General features: G+C 40.2%; 1 protein-coding gene across 3 annotated transcripts in view; it reads right to left on the reverse strand.

Annotated features, from left to right (window-relative positions):
* The window catches only part of LOC115211584 (caskin-1), a 377,873-nt gene that overhangs the window by 14,990 nt on the left and 335,977 nt on the right, over positions 1–26,906 (reverse strand). For all 3 annotated transcript variants that reach the window (XM_036502777.1, XM_029780142.2, XM_029780143.2), the window contains 3 exons: positions 16,949–17,155; positions 9,631–9,825; positions 313–423 (listed from right to left, as the gene is read on the reverse strand). In XM_036502777.1, coding sequence (XP_036358670.1) covers positions 313–423; positions 9,631–9,825; positions 16,949–17,155 — 513 coding nt within the window. The remainder of the gene's footprint in view (positions 1–312; positions 424–9,630; positions 9,826–16,948; positions 17,156–26,906) is intronic.

The following is a 26,906-nucleotide window of genomic DNA, read 5'->3' on the forward strand; positions in this document are numbered from 1 at the left end:
AGATAATGGCAAAGTGACAAAAGGAGAGAGAGACAGATATGTAAACTGACAGAATGAGAATGTGAGAAAGAGATAGAGAAGAGAAGAGGTGTGTGTATGTGAGAGAGAAAGAGAGAGAGTGAATGAGAAAGATGTAAAGACAATATTAAGAGACAGAGGAAGATACAGGCAAACAGAATGAAAGAGAAAAATAATGAGGCAGAGAGAGAGAGAGAGAGAGAGAGGAGAGAGAGAAAGAGAGATGAAAAAAAGAACAAAAAGAATTAAAGGAGACAAAAGGAACTTAAATCAAAGGGAGACAAACCAACTTACCTCCGGCGTCATTCGAGATATAGTCGGCATGTCGTAACCTGCCGATACAAAATTATCGTAATAGCCTTCAAAACGAAGATCTCTTAACCAAGTTAGAAGAATCTCCGAATCCTGAAAATAGACAAACAAAAAAATACATTGGTAAATGCATGTTAGTGTGTGTGTGTGTGTGTGTGAAGAATGAGATGGAGGGGGGAGTTGTGCTGAAGTGTGTAGTTGTATGTGACTGTGAACTTGTATGTATGTGTTTATCAGTATGTGTGAATGTATATCCGAGTGTATGTGTGTAAGAAGTTGTGAGTTTGAGTAGGTAACAAATCCTTAAAACCTTAAAAATGTTTTAGCCTGAAGGCCGCGGCCATGCTGGGGCACCACCGCTGTAATTATGTGAGTGTATCCACCTGTATAATTGAGTGCTGTGTATGAGTATGTGAGAGTGTGTGTGTCTGTGAGAGAGTGTGAGTGTGTGAGTGAGTGTGAGAGTGTGTGAGTGTGCATGAGAGTGTGAGTGTGTGCGTGTGAGAGTGTGTGTGTGTGTGAGAGAGTGTATGTGTGTGTGTGAGAAAGTGTATGTGTATGTGTGCATGTGATGTCATATGTGAATTATGTCAATGAAATTCTATGTAAATGAACCTGTAAGAGTGTGCATGGTTGAGTAAGCATGTTGCGAATGAGAGTGAGCATGCGTGTAGTTGTGAGTTTGAGTGTAGTTATGAGTTTGAGTGAGTGCTTAATTGAGTGTAGCTATAGGTGTGTGTGAAGTATGCGAATGTATGTCTATGAAATTGTACGTGTGTGTATGTGAGTAGTTGTGAGTTTGAGTAGGTAACAGTATAAAGTGAGCATGTGTATCCACCTGTATAACTGAGTGCTGTAAGTGTGTGTATGTGTGTGTATGTATGTATGTGTGTGTGTGGTTGGGTGTATGTTGTAATTAGGAGTGTGCCAGTTAAGTGTGTCAGTGTAATCAGTAACTGTATTACATAATTGCTGTGAATTTCCCTGCTCGCCATAAATCACCACCACCACCACCATCGCTTTGTTAGCTTGCGGTGTTGAGTTCAGTTCCTTAAAGGAGGAGATGATGATGATGATGTGGAAGGAGGAAGAGGCAATGGTGGTTGGTGATGATGAAGGAAATGATGATGATGAGAGCAGAGGCAGGTGGCAGTAAAGCTAGTTATGATATCCAACCAGTGGTCCTATAAGGAAGGGGTGGGTATAGAAGATTCGTTGCTTTTAACAACAATCACCACTATAGAAAACAATATTAAAAAGAGAGAGGGAGAAAGTGAGAGTGGCAGAGAGCTGGCAGAATCGTTAGCACACCAGGAGAAATGCTTAGCGGCGTTACGTCCATCTTTACATTCTGAGTTCAAATTCTGCTGAGGTCGACAGAATAAGTACCAGTGGAATACTGGGGGTGGGTCAATGTAATGTACCTGAGAGGCTCCATGGATTGTCATTCAAAGCAAAATGTAAATATAACTAAAATTTGAATAATACAAGTTAGTGTGAGTTAAGGGAAAGGGAAATATGGGATGAAGGAATAGGTTATTATTATTGAGTGAGAGAGCAGTGCATGCTATCAAAGTGATACTGGGGTAAAATATACGAAGCCCAATATACCCATCATGACTACCCATCTGATAAGGGTACACCAGGCACATGCATCACAACCATATGTGCGCGACATAGTGATCTCATATCAAGATAAACAGCACATGACCTTGCAGGTGGGGCCCAGTTAGAATTTTCTTCAGGTTGAGTAGCCCATCCCGCTCAAAAGGTCCCTGAATAAGGGTTGTTTAAGGATGTTGAACAAAACACCCATGTTTCCAGAGGTGAATTATTCAAACCCCAAAGAATCCCTCTCAACACATGGCTATGATGCTCCTCTACTACTTCTGCTCGTGATCAGAGATGCACATATCGTCAGCCACTAAGGGACATGCTCAACTGGTTAAGGTCAAACAACTGACAAGCAAATCTGTAGTATTGAGCAGAATATTTGTACTACTACTATCATCATCATTATTATTACTATTATTATTAAGGTGGTAAGCTGGGAGAATTGTTAGCATGTCAGGTGAAATGCTTAATGGTATTTCGTCCTTCCTTGTGTTCTGAGTTCAAATTCTGCCAAGGTCGACTTTGCCTTTCATCCTTTTGGAGTTGATAAATTAAATACCAGTGAAACACTGGGGTCGATGTAATTGACTAGCTCCCTCCCACAAAATTTCAGGCCTTGTGCCTTTAGTAGAAAGGATTATTATTATTATTATTATTATTATTATTATTATTAAGGCGGCGAGCTGGTGGAACTGTTAGCACACTGGGCAAAATGCTTAGTGGTATTTCATCCATCTGCATGATCTGAGTTCAAATACCACAAAGGTTGACTTTGCCTTTGTCCTTTCAGCAGCGAGCAGGCAGAATCGTTGGCACAATGGGTGAACTGCCTAACGGCATTTCATCTGCTGTTACATTCTGAGTTCAAATTCCACTGAGGTCAACTTTGCCTTTCATCCTTTCAGGATCAATTAAATAAGTACTAGATGCGCACTGGGGTCGATATAATCGACTTAATCCCTTTGTCTGTCCTTGTTTGTTCCCTCTATGTTAAGCCCCCTGTGGGCAATAAAGAAATGAATATAGTCCACTCTGAATGGGATGCCAGTGTTGCAGGGATATTCGTTTATAGCTGAGGCGGAATGGAGCAATATGAAATGAAGGGTTTTGCTCAAGAACACAATGTGTCACCCTGTCTGGGAACAGAAACCACAATCTTGTGATTGTCCATTGCAGAGTTAGACATCTTTGAGTAATGTGAAATGAAGAACACAAACACAGAGGATGCTCCAGGAATGGAAACTGTAATCTTGAAATTATCTGTCACAGGGTTACCTATTGACAGCTGAGTGGACTGGAGCAATATGAAACGAAGTGTTTCGCTCAAGAACACAACACACAACCTGGTCCAGGAATTGAAACCATGATCTTGCAATCATGAGTGTAACACCTTAACTACTAAGCTACACACCTTCACCAGAGAGAGGAAGAGGAGGAGGAGGAGAAGAAGCAGCAGCAAACTTCATTGGGATTGGAACCTCAAACAATGAGGTATGCAGCTTGTCTTTATATTTATGTTAAAATCCTGCAAAGGTCAACTTGGCTTTTTTTTTTTTTAACTCTCTTGGGACAGGGAATGGTGAAATAAAATACCAGTAATATACTTGGGGAAACAGGGAGGCATCAGTTTCATATTCCTATAGGACACAATACTGAATATCAAATTCTATCGAAAGCTAACACTGACAAGTGTGTAACACCTAGCAAGACACACACTGTAACATACATATATATATATATATATATATATATATATATATATATATAATATACACACATATACATACACATCCACACACATACATATACACACACATGCATACATATATGCGCACATACATATACACTACAGTCAAAGTATAGCACACCGCTGCCACCGCCACCACCACCACTGCTACCACGGTCATCATTAGATTGGCAGTCACAGTAATAAGATGCTGAGCAGTGTTATCTCCTGCAGATTCTGGATTGTTGGCATGGAGACAGCTGTTGCTATGTGTTGACGGGATTGGTGGTAGCGATGGTATGTTTAGGTTGATGAAATGCTATGTTGACTTGACTGCTATACATATACTGCAGGGTGAGTGTGTGTAAGAATGCAAGCATGAATATGTGAAAATGCACACACACACACACATACATACATATATACATACATACACGTGTGTATACTTTGTCATGAGCTGGAAATGAGTAAGCAGGGTATTGTTACTGGTACATAGGTCAGTGACACATCCTGCACTGGACAAGGATTAGGAAAACGCCAAGCACTTGGCCAGAATTAGAGAGACACACAGCACTGGACAAGGATTAGGGAGACATTCAGTACGGGACAAAAAGTTAGGGAGACACAAAGTACTTAGCTTAGCCAGGATTTGGGAGTCAAAGCACTTGGCCAGGATTAGGGAGACATTCAGTACGGGACAAAAAGTTAGGGAGACACAAAGTACTTAGCTTAGCCAGAATTTGGGAGTCAAAGCACTTGGCCAGGATTAAGAAGACACAAAGCACTTGACCAGGATTAGGGAGATATCTAGCACTGCACAAAGATTAGGAAAACATCTAGCAGCGAATAAGAATTAGTGAGACATCCAGCATTGGACAAGGACTAGGGAGACATTCAGCAGTGGATAAGAATTAGGGAGACAGCCAGCAATGGGCAATGATTAAGGAGACAGCCAGCAATGGGCAATGATTAAGGAGACATCCAGCACTGGACAAGGATTAGGGAGATATCTAGCAAAGGGCAAAAGTTAGGGAAACCACAATCATACAATAATGCTAATAAAGAAGCCTTTTATTTCTACAGTTGGATGCCTTTCCTGACACCAACACTCAACTGTTTCCATGTAAGGTTTTATTTCCCTTGGCCAGACATGGTTTTCATGAAAAACTGGAAATGAACTACACCACTTGTATGACAGTGACACTTGTTTACAATTATCATGTGATGTCTAGACAAAGGTGTACACACACACGCATACAAATATATGCAACAATATATTTCCATTTGTGGAGATAAGTGGCTAAGTAAATAGGGTGCTTGCACTCAAGTCCGTAAGAATGCGGTTTCGATTCCTGGACTGGACGATGTATTCCTGAGCAAAACACTTCATTTCACATTACTCTCCTCCACTCACCTGGTAGAAATGAGTAACCTTGCAACAGCTTGGCAACCTATCCAGGTGGGGAATGTAATCGTCACAGCAACCAGGAAACTGGCCTCATGAGTGTACAGTCCTTCAATCAATATTTCCATCTACCAAATCTTCCCACATGGCTTTGGTCAGCCTGGGGCCATAGAAGATACGTGTCCTAGGTGTTGCACAGTGGTACTGAACCCAAGACCATATGGTTGGGAAGCAAGATTCTTACCTTATAGCCACGCCTTGCATTATAGTTCTGGTTCTCTTCCAGGTCTGCTTTCATTATCTACCATGGGATTTACCAAAGACCACTCCTGAGAATATTACTGGTACAACTATGCAGCTGAACATGTAATTAATCCATTTCAAGAACACTGCTGTGATTTCTTAACTTCGGATATTCCAAAGTAGTTCTTTGTAAGCCCACAGTATATTACTGGTATAGCTTGCACTAATACACAGCTCTCAGTAGAATAGCTTTATCCTCAGGACTGGGTGGTATACCCTTGACTTAACTAATATTGCCAATCAGTAATGTATCAATACCACAGATATTGAACAGTGATATTGAAATAGGATAACTTTATTCACAGCAGTTGCTTTGACAGCTGAACCAAGACAAATGCTACTGCACGCACACATATATACACACCCATAAGAGCGTGTGTGAGTGTGTGAGAGAGAGAGAGCGAGAGAGAGAGAAAGAAAAAGAGAGTGTATGTATGTGTGTGTGGTACATAGCGTTGCAGCTATACATGTAACTGAGTGTACATATTGGACTTATATGTGTGTGTGTGCATCTGTACATACACATGCAAACATGTATACATCCACATTGATTATATATTAATACAGATATAATATATGCATATATATCTAGTTATTCTGCAGCTAATGTGGATGCACACACACACACACACAATCAATGTTATCTGCAGCAATTTGTGTGTGTGAGTGAGTGTATATATGTGTGTGTATATATATATACATACACACACACACACATATATTTATATACATACAAACACATATATACATACACACACACACACATGAAATTTGTTTATATCTATATATATATATCAATATGCATGTATGTGTACGTAATAACTTACATAATCAATGCTATTTTGCAGCAGTATACATGTACACACACACACACACATACATCATACATCATTCTATGTGTGTGTGTTTGTATCCATGCACACAGAGGCCCACACAAACACACACAATCAATACTTATCCTGCAACACTATGGATTAAGAAACGAACAGATACAGAACAGTGGAATGGTAAAACGGTAGTAAATTTTTTTTAATCAATTTCCTCTTTGTTTTTGGCAAAGTTTTTGGTTAATTGCAGCAGCTCTCTCTCTCTCGTCTCCTACTCGACACAAATGTAGTTTACAGACTTTCTGCTTTACGACAGTGGAACACTCATCTAAAATATTGGAACTTTCCAAACTTATATCCTTTGACTATGGAAATTTTATAGATTTCCTATTTAAAAGTTTGCAGTTCTCCAGAATACAAATTTATGACTTTGGAACTCTTTAGGTTGCCAAGAAGAGCCTTGAAGCTCTCCAAGACATCCAGTCTAGGGCTAGGAATATTAAGATACCTTAACACTGGAATGCTTTACATCAGCAGTCCCCAATCTTTTTAGCACCATGGGCCAATTTCATGCAAGACAATTTTTCCAAGACCAGATCACTCACGCTCATAACAAAATACAATAAAGGGCAAATATCTACAGACATTGGGGTTCACAGAGGGGATGACAAGGGAGCAAGACTCCTGGTAGTTTACTGTGTTTGAAAAGGCATGTTAAGCTAAATAAAAGTGTGGTTGCCCTTGTGTACAGGCTCGCCTTCTTCAGCTGAGCATCCCTAACCTTATAGGCTCATCTATGCTGGTGCTGTGTAAAAGCGCCCAGTACATCCTATAAAGTGGTTGGCATTAGGAAGGACATGCAACCGTAAAAACCATGCCAACAGACATGAAACCGGAACAGCCCTTCAACTGGTCAGCACCTGTCAAACTGTCCAACCCATGCCAGCATGGAAAATGGATGCTGAATGATGATGATGTTACATACATAATACTATGTACCCATTATTGGCATCAGATCAGACAACTGAAGAGTTCTATCTATATCAGATTGCTCCAAAATATCTTTGGTCTCACATGGCAGGACAAGGTGCCTCATACTGATATCCACCTGAAGGCTGAGATCTACAGCATTGTGGCCTGCATCTTTTGTCATCATCCCTGCTGGGTTGGGCATGTGATTTGGATGCCAGTAACCAGCTCACAAAAATGGTAATTTTCAGCAAGATTGAGACTGGAGGTAGGCTTTCAAGATCAACCTCAAGCAGTCTCTCATTTTATGCAGTGTCCTTCACATTCTGTTGGAGGCCCTGGTTATTAATCAGGACACATGGAAGTCCATCTGTGATGCTAGAGTGGAGCACTTTCAAACCAAATGCAAGAAACTGCATAAAGAGAGGAGGAGACATTGTCGTCAACCCCTTGCAACTGTTGTTCGGAGTCACTTTCAGTGTCCTCAGTGCCACAGGATCTGCCTAACTCATATTGGGTCTAGTCAGCCACATTCACTCACATCAGAAACAATGTGCTGGAAATGGAAAAGGATCTTTGTCCAGGATTGATACTTATCACCCTTTGACAGGCCATTATAAGCAGTAAGTATAATACTATAATGCAATTTTGAAAAGGATAGTGAGAGCAAGGTGTGGGGTGAAACTATTGGATAAAAGGAGGGCTGAGGACCTGATGGGGATGCTGGAGTTGGAGGAATTGGTAGAACAGCTGACAAGGGCGAATGGGGTGTGGCGGTATGGACATGCGTTGAGGAGGGATGAAGATCATGTTCTGAGGAGAGTCCTTGAGTTTAAAGGGAATGGACTGCGAAAGCGAGATTGACCAAAGAAAACGTGGAGGGGACAGGGGGAGGAGAAGATTGGGAAGGTTGGCTTGAGGAGGGAGGATGCCCAAAACCTGGCGTGATGGGGTGAGAGCGGTTGCTGTAAGAGTGAGGTAGATCTGGCCAGCCCTGTTAAAGAGGAAAAAACCTGGATTTAAAATAATGGGCATCATCGAAATCCCCCCAGCGGACTGCGATAGACAATACAATAGAAATTAAACTAAGAGATTTATTTTTTACCATGTGGTCCAGTACTAAATGTTCCACAGCCTGGTACTACTCGGTGGCCCAGTGGTTGGGGACACCTGCACCAGGTAACTCTTCTACAATGTCAAGATACATTAGAGGCATACTCTGTCAATTTGACACCTCTTTAAATGTCCAGACTAAAACTTTAGAACTCACCAATCATCCAGTCTAAGATTCACAGGAAATAAAAATTGTAAAATAAGGAAAAAAAAAACAACTTAAGCACCTAACTTAAGCAGCATGGAAGAAGTAGACATTAATACAATGATGCTGATGCTGGTGATGTGTATGTGTGTGTGTGCACGATACTCTTCAGGCTTCTAATATAAACCCAGGTTGATCAGAGCATTGGGAATGGATTTGAATGAGGGAAAAATGGAAGAAGTCCATTGTGTAGGTGTGTGTGTGTGTGTATATAGAAAAATTAATATAAACAGCTAGGCACAATATAACACCATAAAGGAGAAATTTAATTGTCACTGAACGTGACTGAGGGTGCAGAAGCATCTATATTGCTTGAAATAAGAGTTAAAAACTTTTAATGCTGTAGGAAGAGTACAATATATATATACACTGACAGGAGAGATAACCACCCCATGACAGTCAACACATACATAGGTGTGTGTATATTATATTATATTATATATATATATATATATATATATATAGTTAATCCAAACATGAAAACACAAAGAGAAAACACAACAACGCGAGGACGTGGAACAAAAATAGTATTATTGGACGCTCAGGAAGGAAGGGAAGAAGGAGGGTTTTACGCTTTGAGTGAAGCTCTTCGTCAGAAACACAGGAAAAGGAAAGATCCGGAGAATGGAAGACGGAGGAAAAAAATCGCCAACGGTACACACGCGGTCACATATATATATACACATATGTATAACTGTGTGAGTATGAGTATGCTTGTATTTCTTATCTTAACATTGCTGAATTGCTGTAAATGAATTCTGCAAAAGCATGTCTGGCTATGGGTGGGGCAGGAGGCTGCAGGGTGGGAATATTACCTTGCTTAGAAAGAAGTGAGGGATGGCAACAGGAATTTGAGGAGTCATCCAACCAATGAAAATCTGCCTCCATAAATCGTGTCCGACCCATGCAAGCATGGAAAAGAGGACATTAAACTGATGGTGATGATAATAACGATGGTGGTGGTGGTGATGGTGAAAGTGATGATGATCGTAATGATGATGACAATGACATCAACAATGATATATACATATAATACATATACACAAAATGGGTTCTGCACCACTAAAAAAAAAAAAGGTAGCATAGAAAGAAGACCCCCCCCCCTCCAACCTTTTTAAAGAAATGAAAGTGGACTTACTGAAAGGCCAGTTTTGAAAAGGTCCGCCACGTTGGCTTGGCTTGAGTACCTGCCCTCTTCAAGTTGATCAAGACTAGCTACGCTTGAGCTCGACGTACTGTGATAACTTTGACGAGACGAGACACCCGACTCGTAACTCTGCCCTGATAATCGATGCTGTGCTTTGATTTGTATGTTTACAAAATTGTGGTGATTCTGCAAAATAACACGATATGGCACGGTACTTCAATATATGGATTCTTACAATTGTAGCAGCAGCAACAGCAAATAACAACAACAACAACAATTTTTATCACAATATCAACAACATCACCAACAACATCAATAACAATTTCACACCACAAAGCTACAACTGGAGATATTTATAATATTATTCTGCAACTGTCTATTTCTGTAATGCTAAGACTATGGAACAAAATCGAAGACATAATCCAGTGCACACGAAACATATTATTCTTAAGGCTATTTATTGACTACTAAATTATGGAATGCAATTGAAGACATAATCTTTTATCAATACAACATACATATTATATATATATATATATATATTATCTGTAAGACAGCAGATAAATATTTTAAATTAAGTATGGCATATATATATATTCTTTTACTAATTACAGTCATAGGTCAGTACATCCAAATGTTTAGTTGATTATATTGGTACCAGGACTTATTTGAAAGTCCTATACTATTTTATCAATCTCTACTTGTTGAACTACAATGTCATAGAACATAAACAGCATTGGTTTTTTTTTTGGGAGGGGGCGTGCTTTTTTATTAAAGCAGTGCCAACCTCAACACACAAGCATATATATGATGGTTTGCTTGGTATGGTTTCTTTTTTTTACTGAATTCCACTCACAAAGAATTTGTATACTTGAGGTGCTGTTGTGGCTGTGTGGTCAGAAGTTTGCCTCCTGACCATTCAGTTCCACTGCATGGCACCTTGGACAAGTATCTCCAGACCAACTAAAGCCTTGTGGGTGAATTAGGTAGACAGAAAGTGGAAGAAACACATCATATATATATATATATATATATATATATATATATATATAATAATAATAATAATAATAATAATAATATAAACAATATATAAATATATGCATATATACATACATATATGTATATACCTACATATACGGGTACAGGACATAAAAAAAAACGTTGAACACAATGAGAAATGAAAACAAAAATATAGAAAACGAACTTTTGAATAATGAAAAAAAACAAACAGAGAAACGAGACATGCAACATAAAGAATATTCCCCTTCATCAGTTGTCCCTGTTTCATCTACTCCGCATTTCGAAGGCAAGGACAATACGTGACTTCGTTGAAACAGTCCTTCCCGCATATATATAATAAAGGTGGCAGCTACACACAATATAGAACCAACAAGGAAAAATTGAATTGTCACAAACTATGACTGATGATGCAGGGTAGCACCTATATTGCTAGAAATAAGAGTTAAGATAACTCTTAGCTGCAAAGAAGCACAGTTCCATACACTGACAGGGGAAACAACTGCCCCACAGCAAGTGAGATCACTACACTAGTCTAGTTTCGCTTAAAATCAAAGCTCATCAGTAGTGACTACTCCACTGCACTACAAGTGTTGGTGTCAGGAACAGTAACCAACCATAAAAACAAACAAGGGGCTAAACATAGAGGGGGACAAACAAGGACAGACAAAGGGATTAAGTCGATTACATCAACCCCAGTGCGTAACTGGTACTTATTTAATTTACCCTGAAAGGATGAAAGGCAAAGTCGACCTCAGCGGAATTTGAACTCAGAACATAGTAGCAGACGGAATACTGCTAAGCATTTCGCCCGGCATGCTAACGCTTCTGCCAATGATGATAATATTGGCTTCAGGTCAGAAGGAATGACATCACATCTGGGACATGTCTAGATATTCAATTGGAGAGTTAGGTTGGAGGGTCATTTGGCTAAATCTTGACTGTCAGTATATAGTATTTACCACATGAATCTATGGCTGATTCAGCAAAATGATAATGTGTAAATTATAAAATAATAAAGGTATCTATACGCAATATAAAACCAGAAAGGAAAAATTTAATTGTCAGCAATTGTGACTAAAGCCTTCTGAGTAGATTTGAGAGAGAAACTGAAAGAAGCTTGTTCTCATCCTTCCCAACACCAACCACCCAGCAAAGTGGTACCAGCACAGGCAAGGTCAGTTTTGGCATGGGTCTTAAAGCTGGATGCCCCTCCAAATGCCAACCACTTCATGGTCTTATAGTCCTGAAAATAATTGTGGAATTTCCATGGGTACTTCTGGGTATAGATGAATGTTAAAACACCAGAGAGAGAAAGAGAGGGAGATAGGAAAAGGAGTAACAGAACATGGAGTAAGGGGAATGAGTCAGTTTGGAGGGTCATTAAAATATCACAAGGGTGAGGTGACAAATAGACTATGGGTAGCTGTAACCAGGAGTAGACTGAGGATGAAGAGTAGAATAGGGTTTACATGATGTACTCATTTCAAAGCTGGGGGGGGGGGTGACATAGTGAAAGAGGTGAAAAAAGACAAATGCAGAAAAGAAAGAAAGAGATTGAGGGGGAGAGATAGTGACAGGGTGGGAGGATTGCAGGGGAATCACTGACCAGAAGCTACTTAGGTTGGTAACTGACTGCATCGACCTCACCATGGTGGGGGGACCTTCCTTCTCCCCTTTTGGCAAATTTATAAGACACAATTATACGGCCACCATTAGAGTCATCATTATAACCCTCACCACCACTACAACAACTACAATAACTACTGCCACTGCTACAACCACAAAACCAGCCAGCTCAAGATAGCGTAACACCATATATTTTCAGGAGCCTAATGTTTGTTATATATACCATTCTGTAAGCATAGGTAGGCCATATCCCTGTGTGCTATAGGGTTACTAAAAGTGTTGGTGTCAGGAGTGGCAACCAACCATAAAATCAATGATGATAGTAATATCGACTTTGGGTCAGTAGGTCTGGAGTAATAGACATTACTTCTGGGACATATCTAGATAGTCAGTTTGAGAATATTTCCAGTGTGGCATAGTAGTAGTGGTAGTAGTATTGGTGGTGCTGAAAATAGTAGTTGTAGTGGTAGTACTGAAAGTAGTAGTAGTAATGGTGGTGAAGGTAGTTGTAGTAGTAGGAGTGAAGTTATGTTGTTATTGTGTTTCTACTGTGTTATGTGAAGTCACATGGCTCAGTGGTAAGAGCATTGGGTTCACAATCATGAGGCTGTGAGTTCGAATCCCGGACCGGGCTGCATGTTGTGTTCTTGAGCAAGACGCTCTATTTCACGTTGCTCCAGTTCACTCAGTTGTAGAAATGAGTTGCGACGTCACTGGTGCCAAGCTGTATTGGCCTTTGCCTTACCCTTGGATAACATAACATTGGTGGTGTGGAGAGGGGAGGCCGGTCTGCATGGTCTTCCATAACCAACTTTACTCAGACTTGAGCCACAGAGGGTAACTTTCTAGGTGCAATCCCATGGTCATTTGTGACCAAAGGGGGATCTTTACCATTTATTGTGTTGGAGTACTGCTCTGGAGACGAGTTATGATAACATTTTAGTGTATTGTTGTAGCATGCTGTGGTAGCAGTATAATGGTGGTGTGATCATGGCAGTGTGTTAATTGGCTATGATCACAGTTCATGAAGCTTTTACAAAGACATACACCAAAATTCATGAGAGACGACAACTTCTTAGAATAAAAGTTACAATATTCCCCAACGTTGTGTATATTCTACTGGCAGAAACAAACATTGGTACTCTCTGAATCTTGCTGGAATGACCGTTTTGTAATTAGATGTCCATCTTACAGTAAACCATTCAATATCAAAGTAGAGAGTGGTGTAAACCACTTCTGTATTCATCAGTCAAACCCAAACAGAAAAAACAGAGTTATGTCCCTTTGTTAGGGAGACCAGCTCTAGATCAGTGGTTTTCCACCAGTACAGTGCAGGGGTTCCGCAAGAAGTTACAAAACTGCTAAAATCGGCAGTAATTTTTAAGTCTCCTGTGCAGATATGTGTGCATAAGACTATTAAATTATTGCACAGGGGTTCCTCGAGCCAGTGCAATGTTTCCTTGGGGTTCCGCTCCAGCAAAAAGGTTGAAAAGCACTGATCTAGATGCTTGACTAGGGCGATCATGTTATACAAGTAGACCAGTAAGTCCAGAAACCTTCATCACAGTTATTTTTGTAGTATGTTATGTCTAAGGGTTTTATTTTTGGTTGTGCGGTAAGAAGTTTGCTTCCTAATCACGTGATTCTGGGTTCAGTCCCACTGCGTGGCATCTTAGGGTCATGTGTGTTTTACAAAGCCTTGGGCTAAATGAAGCCTTGTGTGTAAATTTGGTAGATGGAAACTGAAAGAAGCCCATCATGTGCACGCGTGCGCGCATGTGTGCCTTTGTGTTTGCTCCCTGCCACTGCTTGACAACCAGTGCTGGTGTGTTTATGTCCCTGTAACTTAGTGGTTCAGTAAAAGAGATTGACAGAATAAGTACCAGGCTTTAAAAAAAAACAAGTCCTGGAGTCGATCTGTTTGAGGGTACCCCAGCGTGGCTGCAGTCAAATGACTGAGAAAAGTAAAAGATAAAAGATATATATATCTTCTAAACAAAAGACCCCAAAACACACACATATATATAGGAGCACTCCATCAGTTATGACGACGAAGGTCCCAGCTGATTCAATCAACAGAACAGCTTGATCGTGAAATTAACGAGCAAATGGTTGAGCACTCCATGGACACATGTACCCTTAGGGAGATTCAGCATGACAAGGCTGGCCTTTTGAAATACAGGTACTACTCATTTTTGCCAGCTGAGTAGACTGGAGCAACGTGAAATAAAGTGTCTTGCTGAAAGGACACAATGCGTTGCTGGGAATGGAACTCACAACCTTATGACATTAGCCGAATATACCAACCATAAAGCCATGTGCCTTTATATGAGAAAACACAAGTTAATACCAGTTGATCCTATGTGTGTGTGTATGTATATATATATATATAAAATATAAATGCGCCCTTTTTAAAGCCTAGCCAGGCTCATGGGCCTGGTTTCCTGGTTTTAATGGCATATTTGTTCCCCAGCTGGATGGGACGCCAGTCCATCGCAGCGTTACTCTTTTTTGCCAGCTGAGTGGGCTGGAGCAACGTGAAATGAAGTGTTTTGCTCAAGAACACAACGCGTCACCCGGTCCAGGAATCAAAACCACAATCTTACGATCATGATGCTGAAACCCTAACCACTAAGCCACGCACCTCCACACATATATATATATATTAATGTTTGTTCTTGTATTCAGTTACAATGAATATACTTTTACATTAATCTGATGGGTTACGCTATACTTTTGTAGAGTACAGATTTATTATTCTGATACAATACTGTTGACAGTGACTTCGGAGTTTTAGCCAGCTAACCCACTATTGCACTGGCAGTCTGATGATGGCTTGGCTGGCCAAAACTTTGCAGTCACTGTCAACAACATTCTTGATACCTGTTTTTGTGTACTCTTGTTTTGACATAGTGTGATAGACATAAGTAATGGATACTATCAACAAGCAGTGTTCTTCACATCCAGCCTCCTTTGTAAACATATAAGCACAGGTATGGCTGTATGGTAAGAAGCTTACTTCTTAACTACATGGTTCCGGGTTCAGTCCCACAGCATGACACTTTGGGCAAATGTTTTCTACTACAGCCTTGGGCTGACCAAAGCCTCGTGAGTGGATTTAGTAAAGGGAGACAGAAAGAACCCTGTGTGTCCATATATTTCTTTTACTCTTTTACTTCTTTCAGTCATTTGACTGTGGCTATGCTGGAGCACTGCCTTTTAGTCGAGCAAATCGATCCCAGGACTTATTATTTGTAAGCCTAGTACTTATTCTATCGGTCTCTTTTGCCAAACTGTTAAGTTACAGGGACATATACACACCAGCATCGGTTGTCAAGCGATGTTGGAGGGGCAAACACAGACACACAAACATATATACACACACATATATATACATATATATGACATCTTCTTTCAGTTTCCGTCTAACAAATCCACTCACAAGGCTTTGGTTGGCCTGAGGCTATAGTAGAAGACACTTGCACAAGGTGCTATGCAGTGGGACTGAACCCGGAACCATGGGTTCGTAAGCAAGCTACTTACCACACAGCCACTATAAATATATATTTATATATAAATGTAAGATCCTGGGATGGAGGAGGTGAAGAAAGAAAGTTAGCTTTGAGCAATCCTTAGTGAATATAAAAAAACAGCTTTCAGGAACAATAGTGATTTTTTGAGATGGAAGGTTGCAGATTTTTTAAACTTTTATCAAAGAACAATGAGCTGTAAAAAGTTCTTTTTATATTCCTTGTTAGGCAACCAGAGTTGCTGAGAGTGCAAAAAGAAAATACAAGAGTTACAGAATGGAGTATGGGAAATCTGGGCTACATTGCTTCATAGCGAGTGGAACCTCAGAAGTGGTAAAATCCGAGGTGAACACCATCGGCTACTCTTCAGGCCAAGGATATCTTGATTAGATTAAAAGCTACACTGTTGTAGGTACATGTTGACGCAAAGATTCAGTGAATAACGTGTGTGTGTGTGTGTTTATGTCTGTCCTCCCATCACTGCTTGACAACCGGTGTTGGTGTGTTTACATCCCCGTAACTTAGTGGTTTGGCAGAAAGAGACCAACAGAATAAGTACTAGGCTTTTAAAAAAGTATGTCCTGGGGTTGATTTCTTTGACTAAAATCCTCCAAGGTGGTGCTCCAGCAAGGCTGCAGTCAAATGACTGAGACAAATAAAAGAATACTTGACCATGGGGATATATTTATTTCTTTATTGCCCACAAGGGGCTAAACACAGAGGGGACAAACAAGGACAGACAAAGGGATTAAGTTGATTACATCGGCCCCAGTGCGTAACTGGTACTTATTTAATTGACCCCGAAAGGATGAAAGGCAAAGTTGACCTCATATTACCTTCACTGAAGGAGGAGGAGGGAGGGAGGGAGAGAAGAAACAAATCCGATATAGACTGGCACTCAATATTTTTCGAGTTGGTCCTCAGAGGAAGTAAGGGAGGGAACTCTTCAAGTACAAGGTCATGAGGGAGAGGTGAGAGGTGGGGAGTGATAGAGAGAAGAGAGGAGGCGAGAGGAAGAGAGAGGGGAACCAACGAGTAACATCCACCCCCGCCACTAAAGTGTAGTTGTGGAGGTAGTAGTGGTAGTAGTGGTAGTAGTAGTAGTAATAGTAGTAGCAGTATGGTCAACTCACCTTAATTGGTACAGCAGTGTCCAGCTGTACTGTACTGACTCCACGCCCACTATCAGTGGACGCTGAAGAGTTGCGGTTACTATTTATTGGACTGTCTTTTGTCGTTGTTCTTATGTCCCCGTTGAAGTGGTTATGTTGCAAATTTGGCCAGTCTCCGACATGGTCACTAACCAGTTGGTTATTGACAATCACTCGAGCTTGGATCGGCTGAAAATATAAAAAAACAAACTCAATTTAGATATATTAATGCAAACAAGAGTGGGTAGAAGTTTGTGGATACATATACAACCTCAGTTACAGTAATGGTTAAAGTATAACATTAGTCCTTTAGCATTCAGATTATCCTGCCAAATGTAATGGTATCTCTCTGTCACATTCTAACCTTTTACAACATCACTTCTTTTACTATTATGCTGTCTGGTAAGTTTGTGCCGATTTATAGCAGCTTACCTTTCGACTTATTTTAGAACATGGTTGAGTCCATAAAATAGGGTTTGACTACACCTCCATTTAGAGCACAGTTTAAGCTATCTTTCCGTGGAAGAAAGTTTATGTTCCTATAACCTGTGTTAATTCTGTAGCCCTTTAAAATGGAAGATAAAAAAGTTCATTTTTGGCACTTGATGCTTTGAGAACCAGACAAAAATTGCTGCAGCTCGGCTGGGATGTGTTACCCAACCCTTCGTATTCACCAGATATTGCTCCTTCGGAATTCCACTTATTCAGGTCTCTGCAGAATAGTCTTAATGGTAAAAATTTCAATTCCTTGGATGACGTAAAAAGATACCTTGGTGAATTTTTTGCCATAAAACCACCTCAATTCTGGGAAGAGGGTATTTTCAAGTTTAAGGAAAGATAGAGACGCATTGTGCAACAAAATGGTTCGTATTTGGTTGATTAAAAATGTAATGGCAAGTATTTATTGACCTTTTTCTTTCCTTTAAAAATCAGCACAGACTTTCCGGACAACCCAATACCTCCTATCTCAAAGGATCTTTGCCTTGCAAGTTACTTGGTGACCCTGCCAGTACTTGTGCCATGTAAAACACATTCAGTCGACACTATAAAGTGGTTGGCATTTGGAAGGGTGTCCAGCTGTAAAAAACCATACCAAAACTGACTTTCCCAGTACTGGTGCCGCATAAAAATCACTTAGTCCACTCTGCTGGGTGGTTGGTGTTAGGAAGGGCACCCAGCTGTAAAAAAAAGCCATGCTAAAACAGACACTGAAGCTTGGTCCAGTTTTCTGCCCAGCCAGATTCTGTCAACCCATCTGACCCATGCCAGCATGGAAGGCAGATGATGATGATGAAGAGGAAAATGGTTGGAAGTTTATAAAGAACAATGAAATGTATTTATATTCTTTTCTATACTAGGTACAAGGCCCAAAATTTTTGGGGAGGGGTCCAGTCAATTAGATGGACCCCAGTATGAAACTGGTACTTAGTTTATGAAATGTATTTATATTATGTGTATGTATGTATGTATGTGCATGTTTATATATATGTGTTTGTGTGTGTGTGTGTGTGTGTGTGTGTGTATATATATATATATATATATATATATATATATATAATAGCACTTATTCTATCTGTCTTTTTTGCTGAACTGCTAGGTTACAGGAACGTATACACACCGACATCAATTGTCAAGCGATGGTAGTGGTGGTGATGGGGGACAAACAGTCACAATGACACACATGCATAATTCTATACATACATATACGATGGGCTTCTTTCGGTTTCCATCGACCAAATCCACTCACAAGGGTTTGGTCAGCCTGAGGCTATAGTAGGAGACACTTGCCCAACGTGCCATGCAATGGGACTGAACCTGGAACCATGTGGTTGGGAAGCGAGCTTCTTACCACACAGCCATGCCTGCACCTATATGTATATATATATATATATATATATATATATATGCATGCATACACACACGCACGCATCTGTATGTGTATAGATGTGCATGCATGTGTGTGTGTGTAAGGAATTACAGCAATGCTAAATGCAGACCCAGGCTACATGAAAAGAAAAAAACAACAAGAATTAACCAGTGGTTATATAAGACAAGCAGAACGGGCAACTTCCAGGAATCATAATGCCATCTAAAGATATTTCTGATTGTCGGTTAATTGCGGCAATCACACTCAGAACTTATCTCTCACACATTTACACACACACACACCATTTCTCCTACGTTACAAACACAGAAGCTAAAGAGCATTAATAATTGTAACGGTTATGGTCATTATATATGCCTGAGTGTGTATATAATATATATATAAAATATATATACATATATACAAGCATACACTCATACATATATATAAATGCATACTTATACACAAAGACATACAAATAAATGCATATATACACATATATACATATACATGTACAAACATATTATATGCATATGTGAGCCAAGATGGTCAATAGCAAAACTGTTAAATGCCTTGTGGTAACTATAGCGTAAACTCTTTGCATTCTGAGTTCAAATCATATCATATTTCCTTCTTCCCACTGCGCAAGAGTCACTAAACTGAGTACCAGTCAAGTACATGAGTTAATTCTTCTCCTCCACTTTTCTAAGGAATGGCTATATTGCATTATATCTGAATCAGAAGATGTGTGTATGTGTGTGTATGTATGTATGTATGTATGTATATATATATATATATTAGAAGGTTTGGAGGTGATGTACAGGTATTATATATTAGAAGAAATATGGTACTCAAAAATCTGGATGGTTTTATAATTACAGACTTTTATTAATATGTCATACGTTTTTTATAAATCATATATCAGCACTTGCATCCACTCTAGTGGATTCTTCAGATATATATATATATAAAATATTGACTGGTTCGTCGGACAGTTTTTGCTAGATTCTAGCAAAAACTGTCTGACGAACGGGAACGTGAAACTCAGAGTAACAGGTTTTGTTGAATTTTCTGCTGCTTTAAATAAAGCATATTACTCTACCACTGGTATTTGAGTACTCTTTTTTCCACCTTGTTTCACATTTATGTATTTACTCCGGTATATATATATATATATATATGGCTGTACCAGACCCCAATCTGCCAGATTAAGATTGGAGCCTGGTGCAGTCATCTGATTCGCCAGTCCTCAGTCAAATCATCCAATCCATGCTAGCATGGAAAGTGGACGTTAAACGATGATGATGTATACACACACACACACACACACATATATATACATATACATAAAAGCATGAAGGAGAATGGAGAAGCACACATTTTTAATTGATAGTTTATAACATATGACTTGCCAGTATACATTTCTGATCCAGCTAGCCAAGTCTGGATTATTACAGAGTGCTTAAAAATGATCTGCCTGAATTTTAAAATCCTAATGTATGAATATATATATTACATACACACACACATACACACACACTCAAAAGGGTGTTTATAAATGTGCATTTGTATTTATGTGTACACAAGCATGTGTGTGTGTATATATGCACATGCACAAATGTGTGTATGTATGTATAGGTATATATATGGAGAGAGAGAGAGAGAGTATGTGTGTGTGTGTTAGGGAAATACAGAAATATAGAGAGAAGAGAGAGTGTTAGGAAGTGAGTGGACTGCTAGGTATGAGATAAGATGAAGTCAATATTACAAAAAGATGAAGAAGAAGAAATGGTGGCCGATAACAAGAAGAATTTGTGGCAGATATCAGACAGAGGAGAATCTACTACTAAATATATACATATATATATATATATATATATATATATGTATATATGTGTGTGTAAGTGTGTGTGTGTGTAACATTATCATTAATAAACCACTGTGATGGCCACTATCATTATCACCACTGTACTACAACTAATACTGACACACTGCTAACAACCACTACTAACACACATCAACACTACCACTAATACCATACTACAACTGCTACCACTATCACCAGCAGCACTGTACTACTACAGTGTCATACTACTTCCATTAACATACTACTACTACTACTAGCACCACCACCACAACACTGTTATGACCACTACTAAGATATTACTACAACTGCCACTATACATCAGCCAACTTTCTAATGCCACTGCTCCACCACTACCATATACATCACACTACCACCATCTCTTTAACATTACCATCACCACTACTATTAACATGATAGTACCACCACTGTGGTAATGTTATCACGAAAACCATACTGGCACCAATACCATCACGCTACTATCACTCTCACTATTTTACACAACCACAGCCAATACTATGACACTACCTCCCCAATACCATTGCTACACTTTTGCATACACCACCAGCACCATCACCATGACCACCACCACCAACATCATGATCTATGTCACCACCACCACCACCACCACCGACATTATAATCAATATCACCATCATCACCACCGTCGCTAACACCACCACAACCACCACCACCACCACCACCACTACTCTCACACTATTACTGCCAATAATATCGCACTATATCCCCAACATCACCAAGCATCCACTTCCACCACATCCCCCACAACATCCCTCTCACTCAGAAAAACAAGAACAACAGGGGGTGAGGTGAGGTGGGGGAACTGGTGGAAAAGAAAGCGATTCACAGAACAGGACAAACAATTGAAATACACAGCTACATCTATTGGTGACGGCATCGTTGTCATGCATGCATGCGAGATGCATGCGTAATGTGCGCGTTTATATATATATATATATATATATGTGCGTAACGACAGCCTTGTCGGTGTTAACTTTGAAATTGTCGACGCCACAATAGAGTCTGATTGCTGTATCGTTTCTTCAACCTACATTCCAGCCTTGTCGTGTCCAACATAGGATGGAGTCAGTCAGCTGCACGGCAACGCGAATCAAATTGGGTGATAATTACACCATTGCCACAGCTGGCGTCAAAAGAAGGACGGTTTGGAGAAGGGAGCAGGAGAGCAGGAAAAACAGAGAGAGAAAGAGAAGGTGAATATCTTTGAGATGTAGAAACATTTCTTTAATTACTCTCTCTTTTACTTGTCTCAGTCATTTGACTGTGGTCATGCTGGAGCACCGCCTTTAGTCGAGCAAATCAACCCCAGGACTTATTCTTTGTAAGCCTAGTACTTATTTTTTGGTCTCTTTTGCTGAACTGCTAAGTTACGGGGACGTAAACACACCAGCATCGGTTGTCAAGCGATGTTGTGGGGAGGGGGAGACAAACACAGACACAAACATATACATATTTACATACATACTTATATATACATATGTACGACGGGCTTCTTTCAGTTTCCGTCTACCAAATCCACTCACAAAGCTTTGGTCGGCCCGAGGCTATAGTAGAAGACACTTGCCCAAGGTGCCATGCAGTGGGACTGAATTGCATCTTTATGTCTTATAGCTTCTCTTTTACTGGCTTCAGTCACTGGATTGTGGCCATGCTTGGGCACAGCTTTGAAAGGGTTTTTAGCAGAACAAATTTATCAACAGTACTTTTGATTGTTTTCAATTTTTTTTTTCTGTTTACATTTTTGTATTCTATTTATTCTTCTGCTGAACTGCTAAGTGACATGAATGTAAACAAACCAAGACAGTTATCAAGCAACAAACCCAAGAATATACACACATCAGGGTGTGTGTGTGTGTGTATATATATATACATTCTTTTATTCTATTATTTGTTTCAGTCATTTGACTGCAGCCATGCTGGAGCACCGCCTTTAGTCGAGCAAATCGATCCCAGGACTTATTCTTTGTAAACCTAGTTCTTATTCTATCGGTCTCTACATACAAATACATACATACATACACACACACACACATACACAGATACATATACATATTTACAAATACATATACATACATACACACACACTGTAATGAGCTTTCACACTGTTTCCATCCACCAAAATCTCTCACAAGGCATTGGTTGGCCTAGGACTATAATAAAAGACACTTGTCCAAGTTGATCCACAGTGAGATTGAACTCAAAACCACAAGGCCACAAAGTAAACTTGTTAACTACATAACCACAGACTATAAGAAGGATATAAGGAGACAGTCGCTTAAGGTTTCATGCAGTGAGATTGAACCCCAAATTACATGCTTGCAAAGAAGGCTTCTTATCCACACAGCCATACCATAGTGGTAGAAGCGGAAATGGTAATGGGCTGGGAAAGAAACATTTTGGTACAAAGTCAAAAAGAAAAGAAATGGAATAAATGGGGGTAGAATGATTAGTAGAAATAAGATGGGGGGTGGAGCTGTAGATAGGGATGTCAGCCAGTTTGAAAGAGCAGAGAGTGTTCTGCAGTTAAAAATCAATCTGCAACACAGTGTGTGCGTGTCTGTTAGATGCCCAGGATATTTGGCACTTAGTCTGCAGTAAAAACGTACCTGAACAATCCGTTTTGTACTGGATCACTGGCACTTAAATTGGCAACCACACTGGACTGGACCCTTAGGAGGGCTTGTAAGAGTCCAGTCTTGGGTCGACCAAAGCCTTGTGGGTGGATTTGGCAGAGAGAAATTAAAAGAATTACAAAGGCAGCAAGCTGGCAGAAATGTTAGCATGCCGGGCAAAATGCTTAGCAGTGTTTCGTCTGCCATTACGTTCTGAGTTCAAATTCTGCCGAGGTCGACTTTGCCTTTCATCCTTCAGGGTCGATAAATTAAGTACCAGTTACACACTGAGGTCGGTGCAAACAACTTAATCCCTTTGTCTGTCCTTGTTTGTCCCCTCTGTGTTTATCCCCTTGTGGGCAATAACGAAATAAGAAATTAAAAGAAGCCTGCTGTGCAAGCACATGCACATGTGTACAAAGGGCTTCTGTCAAGGCTCTAATGAAATTGTACGGTGTGGCTCAGGCACTCAACTACGAGTCCACTGCATCTTATAGTGGAGACAGGTGTAAGCTAATGAAGTTAATAAGATAATGAAGTTAATAAGATAATTGAAGTTAATAAGATAATATACACACACACATCTTTCTGTCTGTGGTTTTCTCCCACCATTGCTTGACAACCAGTGTTGGTGTGTTTACATCCCCGTAACTTATAATAAAAGACACTTGTCCAAGTCGCTCCACAGCGAGATTGAACTCAAAACCACAAGGCCACAAAGTAAACTTGTTAACTACATAACCACAGACTATAAGAAGGATATAAGGAGACAGTCGCTTAAGGTTTCATGCAGTGAGATTGAACCCCAAATTACATGCTTGCAAAGAAGGCTCTTATCCACACAGCCATACCATAGTGGTAGAAGCGGAAATGGTAATGGGCTGGGAAAGAAACATTTTGGTACAAAGTCAAAAAGAAAAGAAATGGAATAAATGGGGGTAGAATGATTAGTAGAAATAAGATGGGGGGTGGAGCTGTAGATAGGGATGTCAGCCAGTTTGAAAGAGCAGAGAGTGTTCTGCAGTTAAAAATCAATCTGCACACAGTGTGTGCGTGTCTGTTAGATGCCCAGGATATTTGGCACTTAGTCTGCAGTAAAAACGTACCTGAACAATCCGTTTTGTACTGGATCACTGGCACTTAAATTGGCAACCACACTGGACTGGACCCTTAGGAGGGCTTGTAAGAGTCCAGTCTTGGGTCGACCAAAGCCTTGTGGGTGGATTTGGCAGAGAGAAATTAAAAGAATTACAAAGGCAGCAAGCTGGCAGAAATGTTAGCATGCCGGGCAAAATGCTTAGCAGTGTTTCGTCTGCCATTACGTTCTGAGTTCAAATTCTGCTGAGGTCGACTTTGCCTTTCATCCTTTCAGGGTCGATAAATTAAGTACCAGTTACACACTGAGGTCGGTGCAAACAACTTAATCCCTTTGTCTGTCCTTGTTTGTCCCCTCTGTGTTTATCCCCTTGTGGGCAATAACGAAATAAGAAATTAAAAGAAGCCTGCTGTGCAAGCACATGCACATGTGTACAAAGGGCTTCTGTCAAGGCTCTAATGAAATTGTACGGTGTGGCTCAGGCACTCAACTACGAGTCCACTGCATCTTATAGTGGAGACAGGTGTAAGCTAATGAAGTTAATAAGATAATGAAGTTAATAAGATAATTGAAGTTAATAAGATAATATACACACACACATCTTTCTGTCTGTGGTTTTCTCCCACCATTGCTTGACAACCAGTGTTGGTGTGTTTACATCCCCGTAACTTATAATAAAAGACACTTGTCCAAGTCGCTCCACAGCGAGATTGAACTCAAAACCACAAGGCCACAAAATAAACTTGTTAACCACATAACCACAGACTATAAGAAGGAGACAGTCGCTTCAGGTTTCATGCAGTGAGATTGAACCCCAAATTACATGCTTGTAAAGAAGGCTTCTTATCCATACAGACATAGAGGTAGAAGCGGAAATGGTAAAAGAGATCAAAAGAATAAGAGTACCGGGACTTTAAAAAGTAAAAAAAAAAAAAAGTACTTGGGTTGAATCATTGAACTAAAATTCTTCAAATAATACCCTAGTATGGTCCCAATTTAATGACTGAAAGCAGTAAAAGATGATGATGATGATGACAATGATGATGAGCTTTTGATCTGTTTGATGGACGTGAAAAGGTAAACTGTTATTTTATTTTCTTATTTTCAAGGGGTTACTTAGTCTCTGTGTAGGTGAAGTATATTGGTAAAGAACCAGAACTGAGTATGTGGACTAGGGGGTGGAGAGGAAGGGGCTGGCTACACCTATGCTGGCACAATTTTCCAAGTTAATTTATCAAGACACAACACCCTCTACAAACTCTACCACCTCCATAGAGTCCATTCCAGTCAACAACAACCCCGCTACTACTATTATTATAAAACACACACACTCTCTCTCGCCTTTACGTGTATGTGTTGGTATATGTATATATGTCTTAATATTATGTGTGTGTATATATATATATATATATATATATATATATATATATATATATATATATATATATATATACATATATAATGTATTTATATACAACTCTGTGAGTGTGTGTGTATATACATACATACATCATCATCATCATCGTTTAGCGTCCGTTTTCCATGCTAGCATGGGTTGGACGGTTTCTACTGGGGTCTGTGAAGCCAGAAGGCTTCATCAGGCCCAGTCAAATCTGGCAGTGTTTCTACGGCTGGATGCCCTTCCTAACGCCAACCACTCCGAGAGTGTAGTGGGTGCTTTTTACGTGCCACCCGCACAGGTGCCAGACAGAGCTGGCAAACGGCCACGAACGGATGGTGCTTTTTATGTGCCACCGGCACGAAGGCCAGGCGAGGCTGGCAACGGACATGAAACGGGGCGGTGCTGGCAATGGTCGCGAAACGGAAGGTTCTCTTACATGCCACCGGCACTGGTAACACATCTGCAATTTCCATTGATCGATTTCGATTCTGATCCTCACTTGCCTCAACGGGTCTTCACAAGTAGAGTTTCAACATGCCACCGGCACTGGTAACACATCTGCAATTTCCATTGATCGATTTTGATTCTGATCCTCACTTGCCTCAACGGGTCTTCACAAGTAGAGTTTCAACATGCCACCGGCACTGGTAACACATCTGCAATTTCCATTGATCGATTTTGATTCTGATCCTCACTTGCCTCAACAGGTCTTCACAAGTAGAGTTTCAACATGCCACCGGCACTGGTAACACATCTGCAATTTCCATTGATCGATTTTGATTCTGATCCTCACTTGCCTCAACAGGTCTTCACAAGTAGAGTTTTGTGTCCCAAGAAGGGGAGGTATGCATACGTAGGCTGGCTCCATCCCATGTAGAAGGCCATGGGTTATGGACTCACTTGTCCTGCCAGGTCTTCTCGCGCACAGCACACTTCCAAGGACTCGGTCTCTAGTCATTTCCTCAGTGAGACCTAAAGTTCGAAGGTCATGCTTCACCACCTCGTACCAGGTTTTCCTGGGTCTGCCTCTTCCACAGGTTCCCTCAACCGCTAGGGTGTGG

The sequence above is a fragment of the Octopus sinensis genome, linkage group LG5, assembly GCF_006345805.1.
Source record: "Octopus sinensis linkage group LG5, ASM634580v1, whole genome shotgun sequence".
NCBI lineage: Eukaryota > Metazoa > Mollusca > Cephalopoda > Octopoda > Octopodidae > Octopus > Octopus sinensis.